At 39.7% G+C, this 23,370-nt stretch overlaps 1 protein-coding gene across 1 annotated transcript in view; it reads right to left on the reverse strand.

Moving 5' to 3' along the window:
• The window catches only part of NELL2 (neural EGFL like 2), a 450,032-nt gene that overhangs the window by 254,990 nt on the left and 171,672 nt on the right, over nucleotides 1-23,370 (reverse strand). Inside the window, exons 8-9 of the mRNA XM_082256070.1 lie at nucleotides 19,137-19,265; nucleotides 4,085-4,187 (exon numbers count right to left, since the gene is read on the reverse strand). Coding sequence (XP_082112196.1) covers nucleotides 4,085-4,187; nucleotides 19,137-19,265 — 232 coding nt within the window. The remainder of the gene's footprint in view (nucleotides 1-4,084; nucleotides 4,188-19,136; nucleotides 19,266-23,370) is intronic.

The raw sequence follows: 23,370 nt of genomic DNA on the forward strand, positions 1-23,370 counted from the left end.
TCCCGAATCCCGATCCTGAAGGTATCTAAACACAATCAAATGCTAATTTCTTTTATTTTTTTGGTTGCTAAACTGTCCATAGCCAGAGCCTGGAAACAACCGAGGGTCTCTATTATGGCTGCCAAGAGGAAAGTCTCTTGGATAATGGTTCAGGAGAAAATGGTTAGCACCATAGTCGACTCCGTTAAAAAGTTTGAGGCAATTTAGGAGCCTTGGGTGAAATATATGGGTACTATATATCTTTGATCTCAGGAATTACTGAATCTTGAGCTGTTGGCGTGGTAGTTGAGGGATTGGCTGACCTGTCTATTCTTTCCTCTTTCTTCTTTTCTGTTACACTTTTCTTCCTTAATACCTTTAACTTACGTGTTTGATGGTATTTAAATATGCTTTTAGTACTTTTGTATAAAGAACTGTGCCTAAAGATGGACATTAGATCTATGCTTCACTGAATACACAAAGCAAGTTTGGTAAGAGGATTGATGAGCCTATTTCCACACGGAATGCTATCTTTGTATTTTTCCACATTCTTTTTCTTTGTATTTCTGTTTGGTTTAATATTTACCTACTTATAGGCTATGGAGTTGGCTCAAGCTATCTCCCTCCTATCCTAAAGTTAAAAATGTGTTCGTCAGTCACTTCTACATTGTTTTTCTTGATACACATATTGGCTTTGTGTTATTTGTAATAAAAATTATTGAAAGAGAAATAATTGTAGCCATCATAAATGGGTTTCCCATTCATGAACAACTTGCTTATGGTTGTGATCGGATTGGCTACAGCTAATCACATGGTACAGGTAGCAAGGTACCATGTGATTGTTGAGACAATCACAGATCACAACAGTAAGCAAGCATTTCATTAATGGAAAGCCATTCATGACAGGTTTACAATGTTATGTGATCACTAGGACCAATCATAGCGATCACATGATATCCAGTTACCGGTATCCGTAAAGCGCTCGAAGCTACGCATCAGCATTGTGAAACGCGTTGACGTCACAAACAGTCGAGACACCACTCCCGACAATCCCTGGATGGGTGGCGAGCCATGGAACGAGTGGCAAGGATTTCAAAAGCCACTCTTTGTGATCTATATGGGCGGGAGTGGTACTTTGAGGAGGACTTAATGTGACACACATAGCAATCGGGCCGTAGTGGACAGCATCGGAGCAGACGGCGCGTTGGCTCATAGTACGGCATATGAGGAACTGAGTGAAGAGTTGGTAAAGTACCACCTGAACCAATTAGTGTTTGTTCCATATAAACTTTTACATGCTGTCCGTATATGAAGTTGATACGCAGTGGGTCCCCCAGAGCTTGAACATTATTTACCATGAACTTGGTTCATATACCTATGATACTGTCCCAGTTCACATCTTTTGGGAACAAGTGAGACGGCAAACACTTGGGAAAAGACCAAAGGTTATATCATTCACCTCCATACAGCACAGGAAGATGACAAAATATATCTATTATAAATCAGGCTCTGACCTAGAAGGAACTTTCTCCATAGCAGCACCTAGTGAAGGCCTTCAGCTCCACACATTTTTTGTTGGTCAATTCATCACACATCAGGAGTGACCCCATATTGGACATTGGACAGTCCGGGGTCATACAGGTATTAGGTGGAAATCCCACTGACTTTCGGGCCCCAGTCCCTTCCTCTCCTTCCCCTCCCCCTCTCCCATTTTTCAGTGTTTTTCCACAGCTCAAGCTCCCAGGGGCTTGCCCTCTGAGGAATTCCTGGATATATGCCAACTGCTTAAAGGATGGATACGGCCGAGCCATGGGAATTCTGTCTGAGTGCAAGGAGTACCTGGCGTACAGACGTGTCACACATTTGTTTTGGGTCTTGTTTTTTTGTGCATGTTTTTGTCACCTCATATATATGTCAGTATACCACTTATGCTGCAGCGGGCATCTGGACAATTTGTATCAATTGATTGCATAAAGTCATATAGTAATTTTATGGGAGTATCCCTTTGTCAATCTTTTTTGTCAACCACATAGCTTCATTTTTCCTGTCTGTACAGGGTATTTTTTGTTTATATGCGTTAAGCTGGGATGACAAACACCACATTGGTGAAGGCAAAGTTGGATTCATTTCTCAAAATATGAGCCTATTTTTGTTTGCTTTTATGTAGCTAATCACATGGTACAGGTACCATGTGATTGCTGTGAGACAATCACAGCGATCACATGATACCCAGTTACCAGTAACAGTAAGCCGCTGCGTCCCCAGTGGGCACAGGGGTCACAGGAATGGTGCTCCAAACTCCAAAGAGGCAAAATCATTTATGTATACACACACACACACACACACCTCTAGACATGACTGAGCCTGCAGCTGCTGCACTGCCGTAAATATACTGGCAGGACAGCAAGTGCTTAAATTACATTTTGTTACATTTTAAGTCTATAAAAAACACATTTGCAATCAGTAAAGTTTACTAAGATTGTCAGTAAGCATTTTGGAAGGTTTTCAGCCCTGGCAAGCAAATAGCTAGGTTCTGTAAAAGAATGTGTAGTGGCTTTGTACATATGAAATTTTGAACATTAATAGTTTTTATCCTCTTTTTGAGCATGCAGGTGGAGCTTTAGCCTTATTTCTAGGTTTCTGAATTTCTCCCTATCACCAATTGCAAAAACCTTGTTGATAACAGACCTTAGTAGATCAGTAGGAATTTTACATACACGAATGAATCAGAGAATTGAATTGTCCCCCCTCTCCAAATGGTTTTGGCTGTGTTTAAATAAGAGACAGCCTATCTTGAAGGAGATAACCACCACTGTGCTATCGCTTTAGGTAACCCACAGGTTATTAAATGCTTCTTTGTACAAGAAAGATTGTATGTACATGACAAAAAAGTATATAAAAAAAAAAAGTTTAAATATTTATAAACACACACAAAAATTTGTGCCTGTCCATTTATATGTGTTGGGGTGCCAGTGTACCGAACAGACACAAATGGACAAACAGAATTTTCTCCTCATGCAATGCATCACAACACATGGTAGTGTGTTAATATAGAAAGTTGGTGGCACACCATGCTTTAGAGATGCCAAATCTTTATTCCATGTATTGATCCAAGATAACACAGTACAAAAGCTGCAAAAGCTATGGCCACTCTGTCTGTGCTAGCCTCAATCGTTACATGGAATGAAGATGTGGCATCTCTACAGAATGGTGTGCCATCAACTTTCTTTATTGTACTACATTGCGGTGGCGAGCTGGGGCGAGCACCCAACATGAGGATTGCATCATGTGAGTGACCCCTTCACCTGGAGCTGTACAATTTTTGGGTTTACATGGTAGTGTTTTACCTTGTATTATGGCTCACTACAAAGGATGTGTGTCAGAGCTGCAAAGATCTACTTATTACTCCTGATGAGTGAGGCGTACAGACCCACAAAATGCGTTGAGTTTCCAATACAGATATATTTTACTGTTATGCTACACGGATGCTGCAATGTTGTCATCATGTGCAATATGCTGCAATGCTGTTAATTCGTCATTTATTTTACATGCTTTATATGTCTTGTAATTATGCTTATGGCTATATATATTTATTTATTTATTTATTGTATGCTTTTACTCTACAAATAAATTTACTCTTTGACTCTCTATAACTATTGTGTCAACCTCATATAAAGTCCCATCAGGGCGACCGTTCTTTTGTCTTTGCAAAAATTTAGGGATGGAGGTGTACACAATTGCAAGTGTTAGACCATTCTTTATGTATGTCAGCGCTGCTTTCCCATTGTGCGTTGTCATTCAAAATAAAGGGCACTGCAATGCATCAATGTATACGTTAACGTACATTGTAGGAATACGCATCATCACAATGTACCACAGCACAAAAGTGTGTTCCAGCCCTTTGTTTTCTTCAATCAATCCTAGGGAATTGCTTAATAGAAACCAACCAATCTATCTCTTTATAACAATATATATTTGAATATCAAATTTACATTTTTTATTTACTTATGAAAAACATATGCATGACTTTTAGAAAACTAACATTATTTCTAGGATATATATTTTAATACATGCACAAATACAGCTGTAATAAAAAGACACTTACGTTGGCACTCCTTACAGCATTTGTCAGGAACAAAAGCAGGTGCAGTATTAGCTGGACAAGTCGGTTCTGTGCAGATTATATTTTCACACTGGGCAGTTCCATTCTGTGGCAAATAAAAAAAAAAACATTTTATATAATTTGTAATATCTTAGACACTGGGGGGAATTCAATTAAGCTGTGACACCACAATTCTGACATTAATCTCTCTTGGTAATGTACGCCAAATTCATGAAGCATTTGGGAGAGTTTTGGTTCTGACACCAGATTCAGGTAATTCTAAAATATGCCACTTTTACATTGAGTCGCATTGAATGCACGAAATGTTCAAGTGGAGCTAAAATTAAGACCAACTCTCTCTTGGCCGACAGAAAAACTGTCATAGACAGATTTTGCGAGAATGTCTCATGTTCATTTTAAAAGTGGCGCAGCTTGTGACAAATTCAAGTACAAGTTCTAGACAGGTATATAAGTTTAGCTTATTCTTCGTTGTAAAATTTGTCTGCGTCAGTCTTATGAATTCTAGAGACTAGATTTAGCTTTAAGGCCCGTACACACGTACCGATCGTCGGCATACAAACGTCGGTGGACGAAGGATCTGCCGATTGTACGCGTGTTAGTATGGTGCCTCCGACAGATGTCTGCGCACAATCCGCGGACAAAAGTCTTTCGTGCAAACATGAAAATATTTGTATGCCGACACCAGAACGGACGATTGTTCGCCTGTCAGTACACAATTCGGCCGACAGACCGCAGATTTGCAAGACTGGGCATGCTCATAAAATAGAAAACACAGGGAAAGTTAACCATTACATGACATCACTTCTGCAGTCGGCAGACAAAATTCTTGTGCTGTCCTTGTGCTGTCTTTGCACTTTTCAGCAGACACCGACATCCCGGGGAGAAAAGAGGAACATTTGTAAGCCGACCATCGGTACGTGTGTACGGGGCTTTAGATTTGAAAGAGGACTGCTCAAACATTATCAGGTTCAGTGGATATACTGAATACCCAATAATATACAATATATTGTATATGGATATACAATTTGCATTGTTACAATGAAGGAGTTGGATGGATCAGAGCATAATTTGCTTTCTGTGGGACCTGTCAACTTCTATTAAAAAAAAATAAAAATAAAAAAAAGACCACTATTAAATATGATTAATAAATGCATACAGCAGAGAAAAGGATTGGAATCCAAAATAAAAACAGCATTGTCAGTTAGCAGACCATTAGTTATGCTGCCCCTTTGGCAAATAGAATATTTTTCCCTCAATTACTCCATGGTTTAGCCTGATACATGTTTTACTGCAGTAACTATAATGAATCTTAAAGACACTGTCACTAATAATTAAAAACAGAAAAAAAAAAAAAAAAAAAAAAAAAAAAAATATATATATATATATATATATATATATATATATATATATATATATATATATATATATATATATATATATATATATATATATATATATATATATATATATATATATATATATATATATATTATATATATATATATATATATATATATATATATATATATTTTTTTTTTTTTTTTTTTTTTTCTGTTTTTAATGCTTACTTGCAGGGTTTTTCTTTTTTATAAGGGATTTTATATTCCCTCACCATGAGCCTTTGAACCTTCTTCTGGGGGGTGTTTAAATACTCTTTGTGCTGGCCCAGCTCCTCTGTCCCTCACTTTCCTGCATAAACTTATGAAGCGGATGGGGGGGGGGGGGAGGAGTGAAGGAAGCTTTAACACATCACTCGAGGGACAGCTAAGCCTCCTGGGGCTGCAGACAGCATATCCAAGATTATAGCTAAATGATGAGTGCACCATCTAATTACCACACCCTGAGATATGTAACAATAGAGTGATTTGTGATTTAAGGGTTTTTAAGGTGCCATTGAGAATTTACAGACCATGTTTAAAATTCCAAAATTTTATTAAACATTAAAATTCATCTCATTAAAAGCGTTGTCATTTGCAAATGACAACGCTTTTTGTGAGATGAATGTTAAAAGGTTTAATAAAATTTTGGAATTTTGAATATGGTCTGTAAATTCTTGATGACCTTAAAAACCCTTAAATTACAAGTCGCTCTATTGTAGAATATCCAAGATGTTTACACTGGGAGGAATTTACAGGTAAACAACATGCATGAACTATGTTTAATACATATACAGTGCATTCGGACAGTATACACATAGCTTCACTTTTTCCATATTGTTACGTTACATCCTTGTTCCAAACTGAATAAAATTCATTATTCTCCTCAAAATTCTACAAACAATACCTCATAATAACAACATGAAAGAAGCTTGTTTGAAATCTTTGCAAATTTATTAAAAATAAAAAAAAAAATCACATGTACAGTAGTATTTACAGCCTTTGCCATGACATTCAAAATTGAGCGCCGGTGCATCCTGTTTTCACTGATCATCCTTGAGATGTTTCTACAACTTGGAGTCCACCTGTGGTAAATTCAGTTGATTGCTCACGATTTGGAAAGGCACACACCTGTCTATATAAGGTCCCACATTTAACAGTGCATGTCAGAGCACAAACCAAGCCATGAAGTCCAAGGAATTGTCTTAGGACCTCTGAGACAGGATTTTATCGAGGCACAGATCTGGGGAAGGGTACAGAAAAATTTCTGCAGCACTGAAGGTTCCAATGACTCCATCATCTGTAAATTGAAGAAGTTTGGAACAACCAGGACTCTTCCTAGAGCATGCCACCCGACCAAACAGCGATCGGGGGAGAAAGGCCTTGGTCAGGGAGGTGACCAAGAACCCGATAGTCATTCTGACAGAGCACCAGCATTTCTCTGTGGAGAGAGGAGAACCTTCCAGAAGGACAACCATCTCTGCAGCACTCCCCCAATCAGGCCTGTATGGTGGAGTGTTGCCAAACGGAAGCCAAACCTTAGTAAAAAGGCACATGACAGCCTGCCTGGAGTTTGCCAAAAGACACCTGAAGGACTCTGACTATGAATAACAAAATTCTCTGGTCTGATGAAACAAATATTGTGCTCTGTGGCCTGAATGGCAAGCGTCATGTCTGGAGGAAACCAGGCACCACTCATCACCTGGCCCATACCATCCCTAAAGTGAAGCATGGTGGTGGCAGCATCATGCTACGGCAATGTTTTTCAGCAGTAGAGGCTGGGAGACTAGCCAGGATCGAGGGAAAGATGAATGCAGCAATGTGCAGAGACATCCTTGATGAAAACCTGCTCCAGAGCGCTCTGGACCTCAGACTGGTATGAAGATTCATCTTCCAGCAGGACAACGACCCTTAGAACACAGCCAAGATATCAAAAGGGTAACTATGGGACAACCTGATTGAACATCTCTGGAGAGATTAGAAAATGGCTGTGCACCGATGCTCCCCATCTAACCTGATGGAGCTTGAGAGGTCCTGAAAAAAAAGATTGGCAGAAACTGCCCAAAAATGTGCAAAGCTTGTAGCATCATACTCAAAGACTTGAGGCTGTAATTGGTGCCAAGGGTGCTTAAACAAAGTAGTGAGCAAAGGCTGTGATTACTTCCGCATATGGGATTTTTTTTTTTTTTTTTATAAATTTGCATAGATTTTAAACTTCTTTGACAAGGTCATTATAGGGTATTGTTTGTAGAATTTTGAGGAAAATAATGAATTTAATCCATTTTGGAATAAGGCTGTAACAACAAAATGTAGAAAAAGTAAAGCACTGTGAATACTTTAAGGATGCACTCTATATTGTTGTAGAATTATCTCTGTTGAACTGAATGGTCTGATGAGAGTCTCTTTAGGACTTTTATCACGGAAGCATGCACAATAAGTGAATCTGTCCTAAAAGAATAATGAAGGGTGCCATTGCTGACCTATGCTTTTAAGAATATTATTTACCTGACTTATGCCTCGTTTCCACTGAGAGGAACGGTTCGGGTCGGTACAGTTTGGAAGGGTTAGAATGGTCTGGTCTATTCAGGTGAGCATTTCCACTGCAAGTCGGGCCACCAGGGACCATGCGGGGTTTACACCAAATGAGGTGTTTGTTTTGCTCTTTCATTTGACGTGAGCACTGAAGTTTTCCTGTCCGCCAATCAGTGGAATCTATTGTGTTACGCCAGTAGCTCCGCCCTAACCGTACCGTACCATTTCCTATGGCCCTACATCTGAAGCAGGACCAGGAATGGTGCGGTTTGGTTCGGTTGTATGGGCCACTTTCATAATGGAAACACTCAAATTAGCGTACCGTACCGAACCGACCCGAAACGATCCGCTCAGTGGAAATGAGGCATTATTCTGATGCTTTGGCTTTGATGCCATGTAGAGAACCCAGAACAAGTAGAAGGATAAATAAATCTTGCACTTTTCTGTCACCCATCTACAGCATGCTTGTTCTAGTTATGCGACTGAGGTACTTAAGTCAGATACAGCAAGGCACTTCGCATTTTCAGAAGGAGGCCTGCAATGGTAGTGCCTCAGTTTTTTTCTGATAGGTTCACTATAAGATAGCTATAAAAATAAATGAAGCTTCCTCTCACAGACTAAACTTTTCCTAACCCCATGTTAGGACAGGTTACTGATTTTGGCTAGTGGCTTTTCCAATGATCTAAGAGGCGTACACAACTTTCTACTTTTCCTACCAAATTCCTCAAACTAATCATGATCTTAGATCAATTGTCGAGCAAACAGTGGGTTTTGACTTTTTACTGAAATGATTTATATGAATTAGCATATTTTTCTGAACTCAGCAAAAATATTTATTCGTTTTTCAAATTTTCTTTTCTCCAAATGTTCTATCTTAATCACCGGAAGATTTATCCCCCTTCATGACTGGCCATTTTTTTGCTTTTTGGCACTGCGTTACTTAGACAATTGCGCGGTTATGCAACGCTATACAGTAACAACATTTATATCATTTTTTTCTCACAAAGAGCTTTCTTTTGGTGGTATTTGAGCACCACTGGGGTTTTTTATTGTTTGCGCTATAAATGGAAAAACACTGAAACATTTGAAAAACTATTTTTTTTACTCTGCTATAAAAACATCCAAATAAAATGAATAAAATAAATAAAATCACATTTCTTAATAATTCTGATCAATATGTGTTCTGCTACATGTCTTTGGTAAAAAAACAAAATCCCAATAAGCGTATATTAAACGTTGCAGTGTCTATAAACTATGGTATATATATATATATATATATATACAGTATTTTATTTATTTTTTTAAATTGTACACTAGTAATGGCTGCAATCAGTCACTTATAGCGGAACTGTGATAGTAATGCATGCAGTGTGACACTGAAACTTGTGGGTAAAACCAGTGACACAAATACAGTGATCAGTGCTAAAAATATACACTCTCACTGTACTAAAGACATTGGCTGGGAATCGGTTAAACATCTAGGGTGATCAAGGGGTTGAATGCATGCCTAATCAGTGTCTATGTGTTTACTGTAAGATGCTTTTACTAGGGAATGTGTCCGTTTTTATTCACTGCATTTGCAGGGAAACAAAAACCGCCACATCCCCATGGACAGGACAGAGCTCTCCATTGTTTACATATGTAGAGGTCTGTCCTGTCTTCCTTCTCAGCAATCAGCAGGTGCCGGCAGTTATCCATTGGCTGGCACCCACTGATCGGCTTGTGTAGTGTCTGTGATACATGGGTGGGCAAACTTCTTTTCAGCAACAGGCATCCCACGATTTTGCTTGTGTAATTTTACCGTGATTCGTCAGGCGACAAGCACAGCAAAATTGCACCACGATTGGGATGCCATGGAAAGTTATGGAGATCGCAAGCGATTCCGCCCGTAATCCGTAATGCCTAGGTGTGAACGGAGCCTTAGGCCCCTTTCACACTATCAGTCCGTCGGACGGACTCAGTTTATCTCAGTGGGGGATCAATCCGCCGATCCCCCCGCTGAGCAGGATGATGACAGCTGTGTTTCCGCGCTGTGTGCGTAGACACAGCTGTCAGTTCCCCATACATCTCTATGGGGGAATCGGATGGGAACGGACCGTCGGTCCGTTTTCATACGATCTGCTGGATGGATGGAAAATAGGGTTTCCATCTGTCCAGATTTGACGGATCGGATGTCAGCGGGCATGTCTGGGGGGACCGTTCAGATCCGCCAAAAAAACGGACATGCAGATCTGAACAGTCAGTCCGCCTGTGTGAAAGGGCCCTTAAAGATTTCCTGACACACAAAATAGGGTATATATTTACTTCAATCATCTAATCATGAGCATATCAAATAAACTGATTTTTTTTTTTTTGCATGGTTGGTTAAGTGAAGAGAACCTTCAATCAGCCTTAATATCTCACAAAAAAATGTGTAGAGCTTATCGAATGAATCCTTTAGAAAATAGAAATCAAACAACCAAATATTTTATTAAGAAAATGAACTGTCCTGTTTATAAAGTCTTTTTATAAAATCTGTCCATGACTATATGTCAGTCATATAATAGCATTTGGTAATTAAGCTACAATAGGTTATGGTGGACATATTTGATTACATAGGACAGGTTATTATATTGCAATGTCAATGTTTTTTGCTACAGATGTATGGCATAGTAAAAGAAAAGGAAGTGTTTTTTTTTTGAAGAAGGGTTGAGCACTGTTTCAGTAGTGTACAATATGAAGACATGAAGCCTTCCTGTCACATTGGCATATACAGTAAATGGCTCCAAATATATTGTGACAGGGCCAGGGAAAACACTAGTTCTATTTTATTGAAAGTGCTCAATAGCATTTAGCCTAATTGTCAGACGCAGTGCGAAAAGTGCCGATATGACCTTGCCCCTAAGGAAACAATTTCATGCAGCACGGATGTATGATAAAAACATAAAATGGAAAACCCGATAAAAGCATTTTACTAGAAAAGCAAGGCTAAAATATATGCTTTATGAAATCTTAAAGATTAAGGGTTTGTAATCTATTTATCCAGTTTAACTCAAATCTGAATTGTAATTTTCTTTCTATTGCCTGTTCCTTGCTTTAAACCCCTGTTCAATAACCTGACATTGTAAATGAAATACTGTATGCTTGCACAGATAAAAAAAGTAGATGTACAATACTCCTAAATCCTAATGTAAATGTACAATACATTTTAATCTCCCATTGATGCCTCTTAGGCTTAATGCATAGTGAGAGTTGCTAGCAGTTTCTTAGAAAATCCGCAAACATGCTATAAAACATGTACATCTATTATCATTGTGCAGTAGTGATAAATCAAAAACATTTCAGTCCTTACTTTGGTGACCTAAATTTCCCTTTATCAAATGATCTGGCTGGTTTCTAGGACATTCATAGCATGCCATTGATTGCCTTTCAAATTCAGATCTCTTGAGATGAGCCATCTTCAACAAACCACACTGACTGTGTAAACAGCAGCGCATAAAATGGGAAAACAATGTGTAAACATACAGTACATTAGTAGTTGGATGTATTAGTATTAGAATGGTAGTTTTTGGAAGATTTTTTTATGGTTAACAGCAGTTTTGAAAATCACATTAAGAACGGATTGGTTTTTATTAGGTCAGCAACTGTGCATACAGTATGTGAGCATCTCATTCAAAGATTCCACACATTGCTTCCATTTAGGCAGTCATTTGAAAAGAAAACTAAAAAGGGATTATGGAAGTTATGATCTCAATTAGTATTCTCTTTGATAATGCGAATCCTGCACACACTCACAGGAAAAAGACAAAGTGAGAATTTATCTTAAAATTATTATTTTTTTTTTTTACAGTATTACAACAATGTTTCAATAATTTTATTATTTTATAATGAGCAGTTGGGCACTGAAATACACTGCAACAATGTTAACGGTACCAAAAATAGCAGTGGGTACCAGTGCTCAGTAGACTTGTAAAAGGGTGGCCAGCTATTTGACTAAATGTGGTCATACATTATACAAATGGTCTTGTACAATTTTCCTTTGGAGTTACCAAAACCATACGTAGCACCTTTGTCGTAAGCAGAGTTGCTAGTAAATGTAGTTGTGCTAGGTGGTAATTAGCCTGGCTGATTTATAGTTCTGTGGCCATTGGATTTTCCTCCTAATCCTGTTTGGCTGGGATTCTCCCTTCTGATAGTAGGTCGCACTGTTGCCTTTGACATTAGAGTGATAAATTACAGTCAATTAGGTTATGAATATGTAGGTTTCTCCCAGCCAATCACACTGGTAATGGAGCATGCTGGGAGAGACTATTTGGAGGAGGTCAGATGATCTGTCTCTCACCACCCAGACCCCTGTCTGGGGTGGGTGTGTGCAACTGCTGCTGCTGGGTAGGCCTGAAGCCTGAGGCTTAACCATTTGCTCGTGGCTCTGCAAGGGAAAGCCTGTATACTGCTTGGAAGTGTCAAGATGGGAACATCCATAGAATTCCTGCACCTTCCGTGAGTTACATGCTCTTGATATAGGAGACAGCTGCTTCTACATGTACAGATTGCTACAAGAGACTGGACCCAGGGGAAAGGAGTTGCCTCCCAGGTCAGTCTAAGCTCAAAGGTTCTTTTCCTGTACTGCTGTCTGCCCATACTTCTATGTTTGTGTAAGGAGTCTGCCAATCTGTTATTTTCACTAAGGGTGTCCTGTGCCCTACCCCTCTCTCCCATTTTTGTTTCTGTTGAGAGAAATAAACTTCTCCTTGTTAAAGCATAAAAGTGACTGGCGCCCATCTTTTTTCACTTGTTCACCACCCACCATGCTTAGTAATCTGCACCCTGAGGAGGAATGTCGGCCCTCTCTGTCTCTGGGGTCACCATCAGGCCCTAGGAGGTTGGGGGTTTGCTACAATATAGGAGTTCAAACCTGAACACTCTCAGTTTGTAAGCAAGCAGGCAGGCCCTTGCACTACATAGTTGAAGGCAAGTCTAAAGGAAATTTAATAGGAAAGGTGTACAATGTATGGTCAAACTCAACTTGGCTTTTTGGAACTGGTTCTACTGCTCTGCCAATGCGCTGTTGGTACTACTAATGTATAGTCTAGTAATGTATAACCTGTGCAGCAGAGTCTGTTCAGTAGTACCGTAACTGCAATGCATATTTTGAGGCCACAGAAAAACGCCATTTGATGCCCCACTAAAGAAAACACTACAGTATGTAAAACTACTGTAGTTGGATCTGTTTCACTGAGATACCATTTTTAGAGCCTCAGATGTCAGCTTTTTTTCATGGGTTGCCAAAAGAAAATGTTGTTCTCAATAGAACATAGTAGAGTGAGTGTTACTAGAGGACCAACCCAGAGGTTTCAGTCCTCTATGCACATAAAAAGATCAAACTCAAAAGCCTTTATTAAAATAAAAGCATTTAACTGTTGAGTAATTATCAGGATATTCAAAGCACAGAGTAGCAATCTGCAATTATGTGATATAGCACATAACTATGCATAATTCATACTCCTATATCTTGTGTGTGCAATTACACAGTGGCAAATTTGCAAATAGGACATATCCATATCATATTACTAAGAGGGTTGTTCACAGCAAAATGTGTTAAAGCAAACCCATCAATCATGCCGAATATATTTGGGCTGCCATTTCTGACCGTCTTGAAAATGCAGTTTTAGGTTTGCTTTGCTGACTTGCAGGCATAAAAGCGGTCTGGGTTACTGACCCCAAATAAATAAGTAGGAACAAAAAGTTCATAACTGAATGCTTAGTCAGGGCTAGTGAATCAGAGAGGCCAGCATGATAGCCAAGAGGCTAGGTCAGCAATGGCTGCCTCTGTTTTCTTCATTTTACCTGTAAATATAGGTCACATTTTTGACTAATCCTTTTAACCCAATAATGGTAAGCAAAAAAAATGAAGCAGCACAACACATTGGGGACAGCAGGCTATTGGTGCATTTTACCTGAACTTGAAAATGTAGCAACATGCATTGCAACAGGTCTGATATACAGTGATTGTTTACCTGTACTAGATATGTATTGCAAATGTGAGCATTTTCTTTTTACATGTTTTGGTAAATACTGCATCTGATAAAGACCTAAAAAAAAGCACACCAAGTAGGAATATTTGAGATACAAGCAGTGGTGGATCTATCACCCATGCAAACATACAGGGGCCGCTGATATCCTGTTTCTTTTTACAGGTAGGGTCATCCTGCCCCTGGGACTTCAGTGGCCGGATGCCTGCTAAATACTTTCAATAAATGAAAAGGACCCTGGCCAGCTTATGCAATTATTCCATGGGTGGACTGATCTCCACCAAACTGTGCCAGAATACTTCTGGCACTGAAGGCATTTAGAAGTCAAATTGATCAAATACATAAAACTCCCACACAGAGCTTGAACTTCATAGACTTGTGTTGGTGGGGAGAGCACCATTGTTTCCCCTCAAAGTTCCCTCTTCGGGAAGGTAAGCAGTGCTGTATCTTGGCCTAGGCCAACAAGGCCCAGGCCTAGGGCTGCACTTTGCAGGGGAGGCAGCAAAAAAGCTGAACCACGCACACAAAAAAAAAAAAAAAAAAACAACAGCCTCCTCCCTGCTCCTGCACGAAAAGGGTCCCCGCCGGCTTGCGCTTCACTTTTAGTATAGTGCCAGTCTTATGGGGAGTAATGGGCCAGAGGGCAGGGTCCAGGAAGCCAATTAGTCTGGCACCCCCATAAAGCACTCACACTGCTACCTGCTGGTATGATAATACTGACGAGTGAAGACATTCGGACAGACGCAGGCTGCCAACCACACCTAATACAACTGGCCTGATGGCCCCCAATGCTAATAAGTGTGGCACTGCAGCCTAATGCTCCGCCTACCCTCCTCTGCCCCCAGGTATGGCAGGCATCATGTCAATAATATAATTTAATTTCTTTAAACATCCTTGTCCTTGAGCGAGCATACTGAATTGCATCATATACAATTAAGACTTTTAATTGTATATGATGGCAATAATATTTTGGTCCTGCTTACCTCATATGTCCTATCGCAATATGTGACTGGGTTAGTAAGATTACTCCTATCTTATAAGATATTTGGACTTGTGTTTGCTGCCACTGATTATTTCACTTATTTGTATAATGACTATGGACTTCCTAGTCATTATACAAATAGGCGAAATATTCCTATAATTACAATCAGTGGCAGCAAACACAAGTCCAAACACATTGCACTAAGAGCCCATTCACACTGCCACACTGCCGCACTTGCACTTAGAACGGTCCATTGAGTAGTACAGGACCCGTTCTAATAGGAGCGACAAAAGTCGCTCCAACTTAGAAAAAGGGTCCTGTACTACTTTGGGGCGACCTCGGAACGACTTGCATAGACTTCCATTATGTGAAGTCCCTGCAAGTCGCGGTGCACGCGACTTCACAGGTCGCCCCCCAAAGTCGTGTCGCCTCAGTGTGAACTGGCTCTGATGGGCACAGGTAGGCTGCACTGATGGCCACTGATGGGGCTGTACTGATGGCCACTGATGAGGCTACACTGATATGCTGCACTGATGGGCAGTAATAAGGCGGCACTAAAAAGGCTGCACTGATGGGCACTGATGAGGCTGAACTTATAGGAACTGATGAGGCTACGCTGATGGGCACTGATACACTGTGGTTGTAGTCTGTGGTTTACAGATGACAGAACGGGTCAGAAACAGGAAGGGATGTGCCCTTTACTGGAAGGGGTGGGTCATATTTACATTAGGGGGTGCACAAGTTTAGTCAGGCCTATTGCAGCACAAAATCTAAATACACCACTGAAGGTAAGCACTCTCAAATTTTTTGTTGTTTATTATATACATTGAGCACAATTGAATCAGGGGGAGGCCAGTGAAAATACACTTGGCCAATGCTACTCATCCCTGTATTTCAGCACTTCGAAGTTTCCTTCCCCCACCAACGATACAAAAATGGTTTCATCTTGTTTAAGACATCAAACTGCTGGGAAGACTTCACTAGCTCCCTCAAGGGTAGGAACTCCAATTTACAGAACACTTGGTTTTACTGAATAGACTTTACCTTTATGGAGGAGTAATACAAACCATTTCTCTTATGGTCCACTCTACCTCGCCTTTACTAAATGCCATCTAGCTCCAGTGCTGCCTAACTGGCTTTCTTCCACATTTTCCTTTTTCCTGCTATTCAACTTCTCCTCAGCCCCCACACTGCTACCTCCCTGCTTCTCCTCCCATCATACAGTGGAGACTTGGCTCCTTTGTCTGGCATGTGCTTTCTTCCCATTGCTTCCCCTTCTCCTGACCTACAGTTCCACCCATGAGTAAATTTACTGAACAGGGACACAAACCATTAAAACCTGACAGTTTCAAAGTCTTCACGACTATCAAGAAAAAAAAAAAAAAAACGGTTTGGCTTTGGATACACTTTCTGTTAAATAGTATTAGAGCCCTGGAGCCCAAAAGCAACTCACCAGCACTCTATGTGTGACCCATGGTGTCTTGGGCTGTGCCAACCTCCTGAAGCAACAGCAGAGACTGATATGCTGGGCACCAGGTAGAGAAAGCAAAACAAACTGCAGCAGCTTTGGTTTGTGTTCAGAAGAACCAACCAATTCTTCTGCTGCCTGCAGTTCCCACTTATGTGGCAAAGTGGTTCAGCACCTGGGTGCAGCCAGCCAGGGAAGCAACAACCAATGTTAGTGCAGTATCTTGAGCAGTTTCTCCCCTGCCACACCCCTCACCCATGGAATGCATGTGAAAGAATTTCTTCTGCAGCAGTGCCAAGGATGAAAGATGTTGCTCAAGGTATGTAACTGCCAAGGATAGTCCTGCTTTATTAGGCTTCTGCACGCTCCACCCCAAGAGGTAAATAGAGCTATGTAGTATGTGAATCACAGTTACAGTCTCCAAAAGTGTCTTATGGACAGCAAGTGTTACACAGAGCTCCTCTGAAATGTCCGGTAACAAGCAGCATAATATAGTATTAAAGTAAAAGGGTAGTTAAGCTTAAATGTCTCCGACTTTCAAGACAAGCACTTATTTGAAGATAGGCATACATTGAAGTTAGTTTATGCTCAAAAGTCACTTTAACCTCCCTGGTGGTATGATTCTTTCGGATTTTAGGTGCTGAAAGCGGTACCATTATTTTGCATGTAATTCTTAAGAATGAGCAGCCCAAACCAACTATTTACGTATGATTTTTTTTTTACTGTGTGTTCTTTTTTATAACATCTCGGGTATGATAAAGTTTGAAACACAAAATCATAAATTATAATATAATAAAAAACTATAAATAAGTTAAAGTATGTATGTATACATATATATACTGTATACATACACACATTTTATTATATATATATATATATATATATATATATATATATATATATATGAATACATACACACACACATATACACATTTTATATATATATATATATCCATATACATACACATTTATATACATACATATACATACACACACACACACATATACACACACATACATATGTATATATACATATACATACATACATATATATACACATATATATATATATATATATATATATATATATATATATATATATATATAAGTACAGTAAAACTGCAGGAAAGGGCACTGGGAGGGGCAAACTAATGTGAAATTATTTTATTTTGAATTGTGTATCAGTGTGTTTGGTATGTTTTACATTTGAATTTGCCGCTGGTTCCACCCCCCTGCGAACGTCACGTCGCAGGAGATGGAAGCTGGGGCACACAGAGGATCGGGAGGAAGATCCGCCGCCACACACTGCCGGGATACATCGCTGGATCCCGGTGACAAAGTAAGTAACCCCTCTACCAGGATCCAGTGATCTTCCTAACGGTACCCTGAGTCTGGCATGGGGTTACCGCTTTTGGCACTGAAATTTAACCCCGAGCCACACTCGGGAATACCGCTAGGAAGGTTAAGAGAAAGATCTAAACTACTCTCCAAAAAAAAAAAAAAGGAATAAAATTCCATCCAATGCGGTCCCTAAACCTCACCAAAATCTTTCAATTATTAATTGCTGAAGCTTGACAATGGAAAGAGGTGGTAAGTATTAAACACTGGGGAAAACTTAACCACAAGATAAGTGAGGCTGTGTAGATCCACTGAGCTTTGCAGACACAGGGATCAATAGGATAGCAAAAATCCCTGTGGATCCCTGATGGAGGAGCAACATTACTGCCAAAAATGAGCCAGTATTAAAATCTGTTGGATAAGTTACAGTTGGTCCTTTTTCTTTCCCTCCCCTTGTTTATCTCCGCCATTGCTTGGAAGGGGGCCATGGCTCTCAGGAGGTGGGTGTGTCAGTGATATGACTAGAGGTTATATATATGACTAAAATATCATTCGCTGTTTGACTCTGATGAAGGACATGCCTTTGAAACGAGTTAGCGAGCAGGGACCCTGGTGAGGTCCCCCCCGTTGCTCGAGTGATCAGATAGTTTGAGCAACAAAGTAGAGCTGTCAGACAAACTCCTATACTACCTATGTGTGTGAGTAGTATCTATTTTATTCCATTTTAATAAAATTTGTGGGATGATGCACTAGGCCAGTGAGCCCGCTTTTTTCTTTTTTTTTATTTCTACAGTGTGCGGACGACAACCACAGAAGGCAGCAAAGCTTCAAAAAAAGTTATCCATTTATTGCAATAGAGCTATTGTTCCATCTGGGTTTCACACTCATGCCCAGGAGATCATTGCTGTAGTTTGTGTAGGTGATTATCCAAGGCTGCTCCTCTGATTGAACTACAAAGACCTTCCCCCTTGTTTCCTTTGTATAGAGAAGAGGTGTTTTACAGTTCACAGATAATGATTTTTGATATATCAGTTTATTGCATTTGTAACCTTTTTTCTTTGTACGCAAAAAGTGACAAGTGAAGAAACCCATTAAAGATAGAAGAAAAATTCAATAAAAGGAAATTACTACACTGCTCAGAACAGTAGAGTATGTCACCACAACAGTCACTAAAAACGTACCAAAAAGTAGAGTCACATTATAGTGGACTATTTTGTTGAATGTTGTATGCTCTCAGAGGACTTTGTAAAAATGAATGACAGATTAAACACCGTGCTGTGACAAAATGTCAAGCTTTTATAAACACATGTTAAAAAGAAAGGCATACCATGCATGTACATTTCTTACAGCCGTCTGTCCAGGACTCCAGCTCTCTGTAGATGTTGCCCTTTACTGTGCAAGACCTCTCACAATAGCATTGATCTAACCTATTCATCCTCTGCTCAGCTCTTGACAGCTGCAAAAATATTTCAAACAAGAGAGAAAAAAAAAAGGCTTATGACACAGAATTTTGTTCCATAATTTCATAATACATTTCTTTTTTCACAAAAATTTAAGGATTTTGTATTTTTTTGGTATATATTACACATATACACACATACATACACACACACATACTCTTAGTAAATTAAGTGTACAAAGGTTTTGTTTTACAGGTAAATAGGGTGGAATTGGGTAGACAACCGTGGTTGCTATCCCAAAATACACCCTTTAATTTAATCATCAACACATATTGAACACAATTTTTAGTTGTAAGGTAGTGGGGGGGGTAAATGTTTTTTTTTTTTTTTTGGAAGGGGAAGGAAGGGAGAAGAGTATTCCTATTTACTTGGACATTCCTTATGAAAAAGGGTATCTAAAAATAGTTGTAGGATAATGTATACACTGGAAACACAATTTTTTTATGGTTTTGTACAAGTTGATGTCTTTTTTGTAATTTTATATTTTTATTTTTATGTACAGTTGTGCTCATAAGTTTGCATACCCTGGCAGAATTTATGATTTCTTGCCCATTTTTCAGAGAATATGAATAATAACACACAAAACTGTTCTTTCACTCATGGTTAGTGTTTGGCTGAAGCCATTTATTATCAATCACCTGTGTTTACTCTTTAAATCATAATGACAACAGAAACTACCTAAATGACCCTGATCAAAAGTTTACATACCCCAGTTCTTAATACCCTGTATTGCCCCCTTTAACATCAATGACAGCTTGGAGTCTTTTGTGGTATTTGTGGATGAGGCTCTTTATCTTCTCAGATGGTAAAGCTGCCCATTCTTCCTGGCAAAAAGCCTCCAGATCCTTTAAATTCTTGGGCTGTCTTGCATAAACTGCACGTTTGAGATCTCCCCAGAGTGGCTCAATGATATTGAGGTCAGGAGGCTAAGATGGCCACTCCAGAGCCTTCACTTCATTCTGCTGTAGCCAATGACAGGTCGACTTGGCCTTGTGTTTAGGATCATTGTCATGCTGGAATGTCCAAATACATCCCAAATCTTCCTCCAGTTCCTCCACCTCCTTGTTTCACAGTAGGAATGGTGTACCTTTCATCATAGGCCTTGTTGATTCCTCTCCAAATGTAGCAAGTTATTTGTGGGTTTTCTTTGCATCCCAAACAATTTTGCTGGCAGTTGTGGCTGAAATTTTAGTCGGTCTACCTGACAGTGGTTTGGTTTCAACAGAACCCCTCATTTTCCCCTGCTGATTGGCATTCTCAATTCCTTGGGTATCTTTTTATATCCCTTTCCTGTTTTATACAGTTCAACTACCTTTTCCCGCAGATCCTTTGACAATTCTTTTGCTTTCCCCATGACTCAGAATCCAGAAACGTCAGTGCAGCACTGGATGAAAGATGCAAGGGTCTGTCAAAAGTCCCGAAACTCATTGACCTTTTATACACACACACTAATTACAAGCAAACAGATCACAGGTGAGGATGGTTACCTTTTAGTAGTCATTCAAGCCCCTTTGAGCCTCATCCGCAAATACCACAAAAGACTCCAAGCTGTCATTGAGTTTAAAGGGGGCAATACACGGTATTAAGAACTGGGGTATGTAAACTTTTGATCAGGGTCATTTGGGTAGTTTCTGTTGTCATTATGATTTTAAAAGACTAAACACAGTTGATTGATAATACATGGCTTCAGCCAAACACTAACCATGAGTGAAAGAAAAGTTTTTGTGTTATCATTCATATTCTCGGAAAAATGGCCAAAAAAAATCATAAATTCTGCCAGGGTATGTAAACTTATGAGCACAATTGTATGTAAAGAAAATTCAATAAAAGTAAGAAAAAAAAAAAAATACATAGGAGGTAAAAGTCAACTGTGGCACCAAACAAACGGCAGGCTATGTGCAACTACAATAATTACCATGCATATTACCATACAGACAGCCAATAGTACTTCATTACAAAAACCTAAATACAGCACTGCCTTAATAGAGAAAGCATTTACATTTAAATCACACCCATCAACAATCCAAGCTCTATTTTTCAATAAACCCCCCCCCCCCCAAAAAAAAAGTCTGTTTCGCAGAGTACTGTAAGCAAAATATGAATGCATTATTTTTGTCAGGACAAAATATAGGCTTTACCCTCATTTTGTATTTTTCTCTCTCTGAGCCGAGCACATCCTGTGGTAAAGAAGTCACCAAATCATGAGCCCACAGGTCAGATGAAGCCCTTTGCTTTCCCCTAACCAGTAGATCTTCACTGCATCTGAGCACCACATACCAAAAGCTAAACTAATTTGGAATATTCAATGCAAACTGCCCCAGTCATTCGTGTCGCCATGCTTTACTTTGTTGAGAAATCACTTTGAAAACCATCCTCCTCGCATTACTGGCTGTGGCCATATGGAGTAAGGGCAAATGATTCATGTAGCATTTGCTTGCTGAATCCATCTGCCCTTCGCTCAAGCATGCAGGCAGGAGAGTACTTAGTGAAGAAAACCCCTCCTCCTCTCCGGAAGACTCCTGGGATGTAGGACATAATTTGCCTAGGCAAGGAGTCAGAAGGTAACAGAAGAAATGTAGAAAAAAAGATTAAAGTAAATATAAATCGACCTTCCTATCTATTTACTAATGCTAGTAAGCATAATAATTAGAAATAAAATATGATCAATGTTGCCCTGGCTTGCTGATGCTAGGGCAGAGAAAATTACCCCCTGAACCTCATGTCTCTCCCCTTTGTACTAGGGCTCCCCTGACAGAATAAGCTGTGATACCAAGCCCAGCAAGGTTGACTGCACCTGTAACAACTTTTAGCAAGTCTCCTAATTTTCTGCTACAAGCCTACTGCTAATAGGCTCCCTTCCACTAGGCCCCTCTCTTATTTTTCCTATCTTTCATCTCCCTTTCTTACCCAATACCCGGACTAGTAAGGCATGCAGCTTGTTCATTATATGTTCTTTACTTATCCCTGCAAAATATTCTGTAATGTATGACATCTATGCCAATTTTCTTGGTTTGCACACATGTATTTAATTGGCAATGCACTCATTTCACACCAATGTGAAAACCCTAAAAAAATAAAAAAAGCTAAAAAAAAAAAAAATTAATGTTGACTGGGATAGTGGAATAGGCACTATTTCTATCACTTACACTATTACCAGCACACCATGTTCAGATAATCAGACAGAACTACTGTCACTGTTACCTGAGGGAAAGAACTTTAGTGGCCTTGAAACATTGCCGCTTTCTGTTGCTGACAACATCCCATCTGTTTTTCTGAACATTGTGTGCTCTTGACATCTTGGACTGGAGTTAGGTTTTGTCAATGCCATGCACCATTTGAGCACAACGCTCTGCAACGACTGGGTCTCAAAGCTGTATGGAGTGTATATGATTCTTAAAGAGGAAGTAAACCCTCCTCAGGAAGTTGTACATATAGGTAAGCCTATGATAAGGCTTACCTATAGGTACTGTAAATATCTCCTAAACATGTACGGTTTAGGAGATATTTACCTTTAATGCCGTTCCTTCAGAGCCCCGTGCCGTGACCGTGGGCTCCCGCGCGCGTGCGCGGGAGTGACGTCACCGCGGCTCCGGCCAATCAGATGGCCGGATGCCGCGATCCCGGAAGACGGGCGACTGAACATGTCGCTCATCATACAGGTAAGAGAGCGGCACGGCGGGGGCTCGTTCTAAGGTAAGTATTTCATAATGAGCTAGTATGCGATGCATACTAGCTCATTATGTCTTTCTCTTGCAGGTTGTAAAAAAAAAAAAAATTTTTTGAACGAGTTTACAACCTCTTTAAGGACTATTTATGGACTTCATTTACAGCAAAGCTCGGGCATTATTTCTCCCACTGATACCAAGGCGGCAGCAAATTTTCCACCAACTGACACCAGTGATTGGCACTCCTATTCCCATTAACACTAACAATGGGGCACTATTCCTCCCACTGACACTAATGATTAGGAATTCTACCTGTAGGTTATTAAAACTCCAGTAGCTTGTGCAACCACATATTTGGATGGACAAGAAAAATAAACCAAGTACATTCTTTAGAGTGTACTTGCCTCATAGCATTGAGTGTGATTATTCTTAGCGG

The sequence above is a fragment of the Pelophylax lessonae genome (assembly GCF_965119305.1).
Source record: "Pelophylax lessonae genome assembly, chromosome: 4".
NCBI classification, from domain to species: Eukaryota; Metazoa; Chordata; class Amphibia; order Anura; family Ranidae; genus Pelophylax; species Pelophylax lessonae.